The following is a 12,713-nucleotide window of genomic DNA, read 5'->3' on the forward strand; positions in this document are numbered from 1 at the left end:
ACAAATAAATCGCATGAGCACCAGAGCACAGCCCGCAGAGAGCCTCCCTGAAAAAACAAATACAAGTGCATGCCATACACTCACTATGGTATGCAAGTATGAGTTTGTGTGTGTTGTTGTGCTTCCAGTGGTCTCTGTTTCAGTGTTCAGCTCCATACCAGTGGGTTTTCATTTGTGTTGACACAGATGTGCTGCTTTGAGTCGAGGGAACGTGTGTTTTGGGACTCCTCTTCATGCAAACTGAGTCTGGTTTCCTTCTGTTTCACTTCGCATCACGTTGCAGAGTCGTAGATGTGACCGAGGCAAACCCTGATAGAAAGCAGCAGTTACTATATGTTGTCACATACGGTTAGATGTTTACTGCGTATTTTTGTGTACATGAATGTATAGCTGTCTATGTTTTGTGTGTGTGTGTGCTTTCCTGTCAGGGCCACATGTATTGCTCTTGCATGGTACACACATTGTCCATTGATTGTTGAATGCAGCCATACCCAATAAGACTGGGTTTGGAGCATGCAGCCTTTCATGTCTTTTTTTATTTTGACAATTTAGCTTGTCAAAAACAAGCCACTTTTTTACGACAAGGATTCATCTATAGACCAAGGCTGACCATCACTTATTTACTTTTAGACTAAATCAGTCTCCCTTTCTGTCACAGGTTGTCCCATGCCCAGAGGTCGGCTGTAAAAGTCCTCCGCAGAATGCAGTACTTTGTGGCCAGGAAGAGATTTCAGGTAAGCAAAAGTAAATCCAGTGCAGAGAAATTCAACAGAGTTAAGGAGAGCAAAGGAAGGGGAGGATGCAGAGTCAAAGAGAGAGAGACAAATTGAGAGTGAGAAAAGTGTGTGCGCGTAGTAGTGTTTTTGCGGTTATACAGGATGAGCAGGGGGGAGCCCCAAGGGGCATATGTCAGATGCAGCGCTGCCGTGTGTGTGTGTGTGTGTGTGTGTGTGTGTGTGTGTGTGTGTGTGTGTGTGTGTGTGTGTGTGTGTGTGTGTGTGTGTGTGTGTGTGTGTGTGTGTTTGTGTCTAAATGCCTGAAACTTGCACCTGCATGTCTTCTTTGTGCTCACTTCAGTTCTGGCGTAGTATCAAGGGAAGTCTACTAACCTGTCTCTGGGGCTACAGTCGGAATTCACTTACTGTACTGCACTCACAAAAACACACACATGCAGAAAAACACACACACACACACACACATAGCAGGACATTGTTTCACGCAGCACTAAATGCAGCAGAATTTGGTTCAAACAATTCGTGCAGTAAATTATTTCAGTTAAAAAAAACCTAATCATGTTTGAGATACGTTGGCCATTATTTTCATGCTGCATGTTACTGTCGAATGGTTGCTATATTCTTACCCTTTCCAAGTGCTCTATATGTTTTCAATTATGGCCGTAAGTGATCTCAGCTGCCGAGGCTACACTCTGTGTATACGAAGGATACCCTAAAGAGTTCACTGGGTTCTTTCTGATGCTGCTTGTATCCACGTCACACTAAACAAAGCTGTGAAAGGACCTTAACACGATTGCTTTCTACATGACCATGCACTTGTCACTGCACGCACACACACACACACACACACGCACACGCATCCGCACGCACACAGAAACACACACAATGAGTTAACAATGAACCCTTTGCACCCAAGGGGGTTGGGGATGTTTTCGGGGACCAAGCAACAGCAGCTATGGTTGACAATGGCTTTTGTGTTCCTCCGTGTGTGTGTGTGTTCATGTGTGTGTGTGTGTGTGTGTGTGTGTGTGTGTGTGATCCACAGCAAGCACGGAAGCCCTATGATGTGCGAGACGTGATCGAGCAGTATTCCCAGGGTCACCTCAACATGATGGTCCGCATCAAGGAACTGCAGAGAAGGTGGTGTCTTTGACCTTGTTCCATGCCCTTTCTTCGTCAGTTTCTTTCTCTTACTTTGTGTCACTTGATTTAAACTTTTTATTACATTTTTGCCATCATTATGTTGCATACCTAGGGTGGCGGACAAGGCGCCGCAACGGCCCAAAACATTTTTCATTTGGAGAGATGTGCTGCAGCTTCAGAAACAATGCAAATTGCAAAACGCATATGAAAATCCAAAACAAATAAAAGTGATGCAAATGATAAAACATGCTGCAAGCCAAAACAAACAATGCAAATACAGAAACACACAGAAACAGAAAAGGTATATAGTCAACACAGAGTTCTCAGGAACGTATCCTTTTTTTACGTTGGCCTTAGTCTTTTACTATATTATAAAAAAGCTAATCCTAGTAAATCTCTTGCTCTTTTCTAAAATTAATAAAGACAAGGGCCAAATGTAAAGAATTTACATTTTTTCTTCCCGCTTCAAATACAAACACACTCACCTGCCTGATCTCTCTCGGTTCAAAAATCCAGCTGTTTCCCTTAGCGATCTTACTTTGCATGGTATTTGTAGCGAATTTGTTTTGTTTTTCTGCAGCATGTGTTCTTCATTTTCAGTACGTCTCTGTTGTTCTATTTGTTATGTCATTTTATATATGAGGGAAGGACAGAGGATGTCGCATGTGCACAGATTGTAAAGCCCTCTGAGGCAAATTTGTAATTTGTGATTCTGGGCTATACAAAATAAACTGAATTGAATTGAATTGAATATGTGTGTGTGTTGAATGAGCATAAGTTCTGAAGCTGCAGCATGTTTCTCTAAATGAACACGTTGTGGGCCAATGTAGCGCGTTTGCCCTTGTCGGCCACCTTAGATACCACTTCATAGTCACAAGAAGAAGGGAGGAGTTAGAAAATAAAACCTTTAATATCATTTTAAAATACTATAGATAACATCAAATCTTCAGTCTTCATATGGCCATTTGTTCCATTGAACCCATTAGCTGTGAAGTGTCACATTGTTCCATAAACGCTGTATTCGTTCTGCCCTTAACTAAGATATACTGATAACAAGGTCAGCTGAACTGGGTCATGAAGACAACAGTAAAGGAAGAGACATTACTCCATTACAAATTCTTCTATACAGCTTTCAGGAATTGCAGTACCCTTTGTTATTGTTCTTATTGCTCATCTGACTGATGGGACAGGACCTCACTGGTCTCTGATTCTTTACACCTTTTGTGGTTTGTTGAACTTTAATAAAGTCCAGTCCTCTCTACTTTTCCTACAATTTTCTCTGCATTCGATACTGACTCACCCATGAAGGAGTTTGCTTAGGTAATTAATTGGGTCAAACTTATGTTAGTACCTCACTTGGATCTTCTTAACACCAGTTGCAGATATTCAGCTGAAACATGGTAATGCACTGTGGAGTTCTGAAACCAGCAGGGAATCACAATTTGTCAGTGAATCAAGAAAAGATGGATTCCTTGATTATTTATTACAATTTATAACTCACTGCAAAGACGTAAAGCTTCAATACAAAGAATAATAAAGCCAAGAGTCTTTAATAGTCATAAATGTAGTAAATTCTACAATATCTCTCATAAAATTCTAAGCTGCTGATTTTTTGCTTACTGTCATTTTTTGCAGCCCTAAAAAAAGAGTTATACCAAACGTTGACATTCAACAGAAAATGACAAAGAAAAAAGATCACAGCACTCGCCACATGTGACTACCACAGTAATGCAATGAACACTTTGCATAAAACGGGTCACCAACATAAAGAAAAGACAGCCAAAGACCTGTGATTGCTGTGATAAAAATCTAAATTTGAGGTGGTGAAAAGAAGAGAATGCTTTGCAGTGCATATTGAACTGCTTCGGTACATTTTTAGATGACTAACAGTCCACATGTGCAATTGAAACCTCTTGCGAGTCTGATTGTTTATTTTGAAAGCTTGACAGCTCAATAAGAACATTCATTTTTTCATCCCTTTATAACTTGCATGTGTTTTTTTTTCCCGAAAGCAGTAAATACCATTCCCGGTGACGCCATTTGTTTAATTTTAATGGCTCCATAAATTGGATTAGATTGTTTTAATGTTTTGTTCATGACCTGGAATAAAGTGCTGTTTACTCAAATCTCCTCTGTATCTGGCCAGTGTTCTCACCTTTCCAACTTTAATTACTTCTTTCTTTTTCCCCAGGCTGGACGGCACACTGGGGAAGCCAGGAATGTTTCTTCCAGGTAAATATACAAAAAACACAACAGTCTACATCTGATAGACAGCCATCACTCCTCACTCCACTGCTGTGTTTATATCCCACACATACACAAGCTGTGCCAGACTAAATGTGAGAGAAAGAGAGGTCTCTGATGTGTGTGTGTGTGTGTGTGTGTGTGTGTGTGTGTGTGTGTGTGTGTGTGTGTGTGTGTGTGTGTGTGTGTGTGTGTGTGTGTGTGTGTGTGTGTGTGTGTGTGTGTGTGTGTGTGTGTGTGTGTGTTCATCTATTTCTGTTTGGATGTGGGTATATTTACATGTGTGTTTTCCTATTTGTGAATATGTAAATTTGTGCACACTGCTTGTTTCACTGTGCATGTGGGCATGTGCTAGCAGGCTTCTGTTTGTTTGCATATCCATGCTGGTGTACATGTATGGATGTACTTCAGAGAAGATACATTAGTTTTGGAATTTATACTGATAGAAAAAAAGGATTAGGAATGAATCATTTAGTATATTCTAATTATTTAGCTTACTGTCATCAGATTAATAAGTCATTTTTTATTGATCATATAATTTGTCCCTTTTGTCATGACATGTTGAAGTATAGAAAATAGGTTAGTTGATATTTACAGACTCATAACTTAATATATTTAAATCAGTGATTGTGTTGTGTTGTGTTCTGTTGTCATTTAAATTCACTTGAATTCATTAATCATGAAGAAATGATTTGTTGCATCAACAAGCATAATGTGGTTCTTGTTATAAACTGCAACTGACTTAACTATGAAAATACTAGTTCATGAAATGTTTGAATAACCCCTCCCACCCTAACCCTACCACCACTATCCACCTTCCCTTCTTTGCTCCCTTTTCCTTGGGGCCATTTCCCGGTTGCTCTGTCATCCTCTCTTGGCTGACCCTGGTCACTTGCACAGTTAACCAGTAGGCCATATTATACACACATATACACAAACAGTATGTTGTTTTTTCACACTTCGGAAAAGAAATTCAGAGAGAATACTGTGTTTCTAATGAAGATCCAGAGATAAGTGGAGGCTTTAACCCACCTTTAACTCTGTTTACACAATGTTCGATCTGAATAATGGCGTTAAGTCGTGTTTTTAGGGCTGCATAACTCTTTCTGACATGCATTAAAGCGTCTACATTTCAGTAGTGGGCTGTAAACTGCCACTTTGACCCGTACTCATAAAAGCAGCAGAAAATGAATGAATGGATTGTTTCTCTAAGAATCATGAGCCTTCAGGGCTCCTACTGTAAATGACAATGTTATGTTTGTAACTTGTGAGTGAGCGAGCAGTAATTGACCTATGTGTGACCAAATGTACTATTCTGCGTCCATTACTGTGCTCAATAAGAAAAATAAATTAAGTAGTTCATTTTTGCCATCATTGAAAATGTATTAATAGTAGCGCTGAATGTTTATTTGTGTAAATGTTTCATTGCCCATTTGTATTCAATCTCCAGGAAAAGGGGAAGATAAAGAATACCCAACTATTGGAGCGCGATTGATCAGGCTGGAAGATAAGGTAAGCACACTTGTGCTGCTCAGTGTGTGTGTGTGTGTGTGTGTGTGTGTGTGTGTGTTTTGATTGTGAGTAAGGGAGACAAACTGATTAGATTTCCCTTAGTGATCATAAGCAGAAGTATGTGTGTGGGACTTCATCACTGTGTGCCTGAGTCTCTGTTATCAGATGAATGCTTCTGATATCACCGTGTTTTGTCTTGGCTCAGTCAGTCCATGCCAAGGCCAAACAAACACCTGCATTCTCTGCACTGATGCGGCACTTACGTTTATGCTCATTCTGTCCTTTAAAAAAAAAAATATATAATTAATAATCTGACTCCCATTGTGAGCCGAGTCATTTTGATGATTTTCCATGCCACCCCTTTTTTTCCCCCCTGTTATCCTAGGTACGTTGGGTGGTGACAATTCTTGCATGTTTATGTTTCCATAAGTGAATATTAGAGCACTGTCGGCCCAAAAAAAAAAAAAAAATTCTCAGCCAATAGATAACAGCTGTGTTATGACGGGTTTAACTAGGCGTGTCCTCTCTCATAGAGCGACCAGGAACAGCGTGATGCCATCACGACGCCAACCCTGATGGTCATACCAGTTGCGAGTGAATGCGTCCATCTTAACATTTGCAAATCACAAGATATGAAATGTGTTTGTTAGATTTAGCGTGTGGCTACATCTGCTGTTTATCTGGTTGCATTTTGAAAGTTTTGGAAACCTGATGCGTGTTCAAGCGTGTTTTTTCTTTTTTTCGGTGATGTCACAAACCTCTCTCGTCAACTTGTTCTCACATCCTACAGTAAATGAAAACATACTCCTGTACAATAGAACAATGCATTCTATAGCCACTTCTTTTCTATTCAAGTCAGCCACCTCAGGATTTCCCCCACTTTGCCCTCACATTTAACATCCCATCTCTGCGCCCTCGCCAACGCTGATGTTCCCTAATGTTTGCATGCGTTTGCTGTTCTCAGACTCCGTTTGGTTACGGAGAGAGGAGTAATGATCTTGAACCAATGTACGCTCCGAGGCCTGAAGACCTCCCTCGGTGATTGAGTTACGGCCCATTTGCTCAGGGCTTCATGTTGTGATCGTAATCTCCTGATTGGAAACATAAACCTGCGTTCAGAAGTGCCTCGCCTACATATGACTCTCTCTCTCTCTCTCTCTTGCTGTCTTTTCCCTTCTTTCACTTCTTCTCCCTCCCCAGCCTTGACACAAAGGCAAAATACCAACAAGAGGTGGAGGATTGAGAAACAAATCATTGGAACCCTACTGACCCTCCTAAACAACGAGGAACCAATCACCGTTCCTCTAATCACAACTTATTTTCTGTGCATTGCTGCAACAAGCTTCCCCTTAAAAGTGAAACAGAAGCGTAGCAACAGCCACTTGCACCACCCAGATCCACCCACCCATCCTTCATAATTACTATTTTCTTTCTCCTCAACATCCGCCCCCTTCCCCTCTCTCCATTTATGATCGTGTGAATTTCTTGTTTTGTTTGTTCTGATGGGCCAGCACACCTGTTAAATGGGAAAGGAGGGGGGGGGGCTCCTTTTCCCCCTCAGGCAGCAGGTGGATGAACCTGTCGACCTCTGTTACTTGGTACATTTCCTGGTATCCCCTCCAGATACGCCTCCAGTGGCACAGACATTATTGTCTACTCTAGATTAACTCAACATGTTAGTTTTATGTTTTTGTTTTTTCTCACAGTGAAATGACATTGGTTGTGATTCAACACAGCATCTCCTTCTCACTCCTCGCCCATTTTCACATAAATCTTTTAATTTGTTGAACATTTGTGTGTATTGTCGAGTATGTATTTACTATTGAAACAGCATTGCATCATCTTCAGCAGCAACTTAATGCCCCATCCAAACACAACGCTCAAGCTAAGTGAAAGTTTATAAGAGACGTATTCTGAGCCAACGAGTCAAGTTTGTTGCAAGTTCAAATGGTTAGCGTGCCCTTGAGTTCAGTTGTCAGCTGCGTTTTGTTTGCAACAGAGTCTCCAGCGCCGAAGCTCTTAATTCGCCTCGCACCGCTGCGCGCGTTTTTTTATAACGCTGTGTAATTTTCTGAGTTGCGTCACCTCTTGCATGTTGTTCATAATAGTAAACCTAATCACTCGCAAAGCCGAACCCTGGTGTCACAGTTGAATCACCTCTGCGTAGGAGCTTTCCCAACGGCCCTGAGGAATTATTCATCAACTCTGTGCCCTAATGTTTGTGTGTGTGTGTGTGTAAGTGTGTGTGTGTGTGTTCCCATGCCTTTTTCAATACTCACACTTGGTCCGCTTCCAACTCGATTTTTTTTTTCTCACAAATTCCCACTTTCTGCTCCCTTTTCCCTGTAAAACACCAGACATCGAGCACTCTGACTGCGCTTTATGCTGCAGCTGAGTAAGTAACATAGAATCATTTTCTTGTCCAGCTATTGTCAGCACATCACTTGTAGATGAATTTATCTTCAGCGGGCCGAAAGGGGGCTCGGCCATTGTGTGTCCTGTACAGGGTTAGACAGTGATTTATCACACAAAGACAAAGACACATATAGGTCTACACACACATACACTCGCACACACACGAGCATAGAGTTGATTAATCACCAATGTGTCTCACCCCACTCACTCGAGATTGAATTCCCCAGGAGCGACTTGGAAACGAAGATTGATGGACCTCTGTGACAGTGTGTTATCTCTCTGTCAGACACACTCGATGAAAAATAACCAAACGACAAGCTCAAACAGCGGCCGGTGTCTCCAGGCTTCAGCGTGGCCTTTTCGGAGCAGAGCTCGCTGCATGCTTTAGGATGAGGTCAGCCCACTGTTTGTTGTAAATCTCTCCCAGTTTTATAGGAGCGGGATTTTTTTTCCCCATAGCAATGAACAGAAAGGGCAGGGAAATTACAACAATATGCTTTCACATATCCTGTTAATTTCTGTCTGAAAAACAAGCTTTTTTTAGTCTGATCCTAATTTGTTTCACAGATTCAACAATATTGTGAAATGTTGTGTAGTAACCCGGCAACTTAAAAACTGAAATTAGTGTGTGAAGCTGGAAGCTGAAAGCAGGAGCCTTTAATTATGTAGGATATTTTCACAAGGTTGGAAAACTATTAGTCCACGCCAAACCTATATATGTATTATTTATTTGCTGGCATTTAATTATAAATTTGATGAACAGAATAATTTATTAAAAAATAAGTTGTTTTGTAAACAAAACATATGGCCGTTAATTATTCTGAGTTTTAAAAATACTTGAGGTCAAGACTACAAAACACGAATTCTATTACTTTCTATATATTTTTTAAAAGCACCAAAATTAAATTTTAACACATTAACGTGTGGTTTCTAATTCTTTACATTACATTTAATTTAAGTCCGCGCGGAAACCATATGTCTCAATTCTGATTGTGTTACTAATCCAGACTTAACATTACATTAAAGATATAAAAAATATATTTTCAAAATAATTATATTGTGATATATGAGCTCTCTTAAAAAAGCATGAAGAAAAATACTTATTTGTGAAAAAGAACCATATCGTTCAGCAGCAAGGGAGAACTTATTCTCTTTATTTTTCACATCCAATGTTAAGTCCGTCATAATTTAGTCATCACATGTGATGTGTTTGGAAGCTGCATTGGTCTTTGGTGCGTGTAAAACCCGTCATCGTGTGCAGTGAGGTTAATACTCTCTAATGCGCCCTCCGGACCTGCACAGACATGTCTCCGCTCAACACATCATCATTTGTGTGGCGCTAAGTACACTACATTAGCCATACATCACACTCAGTCTGTAGTTACCTTCACGCCGCTATATTAGGGCAAATATACTGTGCTGTGTATGTCACGCTTATATCATGTGCATTAGCACTAGGCGTGCGCAGAAGAATGCATGCCCTGACCGTAATAGCATCTCAATTAGGTAAGTATGCCGTAAATTACAGCAAGGCCAAATACTGGAAATACTTGAGGGCCGGGACAGAGTGTTGTGTTTGTTAGGAGTCCATCTGTAAGGCATTTAGGGCCCCTCGTCTTTAAAAGCATGGCTTTGAGGGGGTAGGAGTGTGTGTGTGTGTGTGTGTGTGTGTGTGTGTGTGTGTGTGTGTGTGTGTGTGTGTGTGTGTGTGTGTGTGTGTGTGTGTGTGTGTGTGTGTGTGTGTGTGTGTGTGTGTGCATGAGTGTGTGTTTTTTGGGTGTTTAGACTGGTCCGATCCAGACTCAGTGGAGGGCTTTAGGGATGAGGGCCTGGTAAACACACACACGCTCATATATATATATATTTATACATGAGAGCATATACAAAAATACACGTGGATATCCAGTCATACATACACACACACTGTTGTCCATCTAGCATTGTCTCCGTTCTCAGATCACTTTTCAGCAGTGCAACAGCAAACAGGAACAGCTTCATTATCTCTTCAGACATTTGGAGGGGAGAGCATGAGGAGCAGCATTTCACACCTTCCATCTATTTATGATTGTGCATCAATAAATCTATTGAATCCAATCATGTTCTCCCCAATTTTGGATATTGGCACCCAGAACAAGATACATCCCACATCAATTGCAATTACTTCAATCCCTTTTTAGTGCCTAGTGGTGTGTATTTCCTTTTGAAAAATCGTATATTTTTTTACGATTAGAGCACAGGAATCAAACACTAAAGGAAATATTTTTTTCTTAACTGAAACCAAGTAATACTGTAATAAGCCCTACAGCATGATGCCGACCACATACAGAGATGTAAAAGTTTTTAAAGAGATTCCTAAATTCTTTGGACTTGAAAGATACTTCGGAGTTCAATGAGGCTTCCACTGTTTTTATGTCACGCTCAATTTAATTTTAGGGAATAGGGTGTTTTTTTTCCAGTCTATCTAAGTTTAAAGGAAAGTATTTAAAGTACACACTGCAGTACGCATACTCAATCCTTTTGGATAATAAAAGGGGGAAATTAACAATCTGCAGACTTTTTTGTGCAACATTATGTTGGTATCCTACTCAGCAGTATTATGTCGACTAATCGGACAGTCCTGTGCTTCGTCTGGGTCATCCATGTTGCTCTATTCATTCCTCCACTTTTCTGCGTACTTCTAAATGCTGGCCCTCTGTAATCAGAGTGATGGTCACAGTGACCCACTATCTGTCTTTTCCCTGCCCTTCTGTCGCTATCCCACCTCCGCTTGTCCAGCAGTCTCCGTCTTTCTAGTTTTCTGTTTTTCCAGCATGGACACCTCTCTGTCTCCCCCCCCCCCCTTGCTCCTATTCCCACCACCTCTCTGCCCTGAGAGCACCCTGTCTGTTGTTGTGCTGTGTTTTGATATATGTGTGTATTTGGCCGCATCGTGCTCAGCGGGGAGCCGGACTGACCGGGCCGGTCTAAACAAAGAGAGGAAACTTGGCAAAGGAAACGCATGCACACACACACACACACACACACACACACACACACACACACACACACACACACACACACACACACACACACACACAAATCCTGGAAAACACAGCCTCACTGCAGCGACCAAACTCTAACTGCCCCGTTCTGCAGACAAGCGCATACAGAATCTCCCTGCATGTCTGGACTTGGCCTGCGATAGCTACAGCACACAACAACCTAGTTCCCCCTGTTTTTCTTTCCTGATTAAATCTAGTTCTCTGAATCCTTTCCTGCTCGGTCTTCTTTGCACCACCACTGAATGTAAAAGGATAAAAGATGTAGATCTGTGCAAATATGCCTGTGTTGCACTGTGGACAACTTTATTCAAATTTAAAGGGACATTTTCGCTTTTTGCTGTCCCCCTGCTGCAGGGAGGTCAGAGGTCATTGTCCTCTACAGAACAACAGGCCCCTGGAGCTGCTAGGCTTTCAGTATATTGCTCACAAACATTTCACGGACAGAATGCGTGACTTCATGTATGGACTGACCTGAGTGCTGTATCAAAATGCAGGTAAAACCTCATCCGATAATTCTACTGTTTACCCCTGCAAGGGAAAGGAAAATGACACCATGATAACTTTCCACAGCTGTGTTGTGTTCAGCTGTCTGATAAAAACCCCCAAACATCGAATATTGTAGTTCATGTTCTTACTGGTACCTGTTTAGCAAACTCTATTTTTTGCTATTTCTGGCCTTACTCCTGATCCAGCAGCCTTCCCTTTGACTCGGTACGCTGCACCGACCGAACTGGTCTTTCTCACGTCGACACCTTCCACCGTTGATGTGGTATCTTTTATAGCGTTGTGAACTCGATAGCATGCAACGAGTGCTGTGCTGCTGTTGAGTTAGATAGCGCACCAGGAGCGGCGCGCTGTTTGTAGTGCAGTCCAGCAGTAAATCATGTTTCGGCAGTGCGCTGGGGATGCAGCCCCTGGCAGCTCCCAGACGGCCTCTGGCTCTGGCTCCCTTCTCTTAGCGCCACTCTCTAATTTCAGAGCCGGGACCCTGCCTACTACTACTGTGTCTTTACCGCATTCCCACAAACCAGAGACGGACAGTCTGCCTGCAAGTCTGGCTGCTTGCTCTCCATCTCGCTGTCTCTCTCTCTCTCGCTTTCTATGTCTCTCTGCCGTTGTGTGTCTCTCTATAACTCTCACTCCCTGTTTTTTTGGGGGGGGTTTTGCCTGCTGAGCTTGCCCCTTCTTCTTTTTTTTTTCTCCCTCTCTGTCTGGTTCTGTGCCTTCAGGATTATAGGTCTGCAATCTCACTCACAGCATCTAAATCATGTTGTGCACTGCCACTGTCTCTCGTCAGCTCCCTCCCCCCCCCTCTCTCTCTCTCCCTCTCTGCATCTTGGTAGCACCGACTGTGGGCTCGCTCGTTGGTTGTAAATACCCATGGTACATTTCCATTTTAATTGCCCAAGTTTCACAGGGCCCTGGGATATATTTTCTGCACATATATTTTATTGTCTTGGCCAAATGCCCTCACTACTTTCGGTGCTGGACCTGACCACTAATATACTCCTGCACGGACCAGTTCATTATCAACAGGGAGGTGTGAGTTTATTTAAAAGGTGATGAAGAGGTCAGCTTACAGTTCATGAAAAAGGAGTCTGTGTTTTATTGGAAAATGCAGTCT

The 12,713-nt window shown here is 41.9% G+C and overlaps 1 protein-coding gene across 1 annotated transcript in view; it reads left to right on the plus strand.

Moving 5' to 3' along the window:
* kcnq1.2 (potassium voltage-gated channel, KQT-like subfamily, member 1.2) overlaps nucleotides 1–12,713 on the plus strand; it is a 162,425-nt gene that overhangs the window by 103,743 nt on the left and 45,969 nt on the right. Inside the window, exons 14-17 of the mRNA XM_054620074.1 lie at nucleotides 659–734; nucleotides 1,780–1,874; nucleotides 4,069–4,109; nucleotides 5,572–5,633. Of these exons, the coding sequence (XP_054476049.1) occupies nucleotides 659–734; nucleotides 1,780–1,874; nucleotides 4,069–4,109; nucleotides 5,572–5,633 (274 nt within the window). The remainder of the gene's footprint in view (nucleotides 1–658; nucleotides 735–1,779; nucleotides 1,875–4,068; nucleotides 4,110–5,571; nucleotides 5,634–12,713) is intronic.

Source organism: Anoplopoma fimbria, chromosome 19 (genome assembly GCF_027596085.1).
Source record: "Anoplopoma fimbria isolate UVic2021 breed Golden Eagle Sablefish chromosome 19, Afim_UVic_2022, whole genome shotgun sequence".
Classification (NCBI taxonomy): Eukaryota; Metazoa; Chordata; class Actinopteri; order Perciformes; family Anoplopomatidae; genus Anoplopoma; species Anoplopoma fimbria.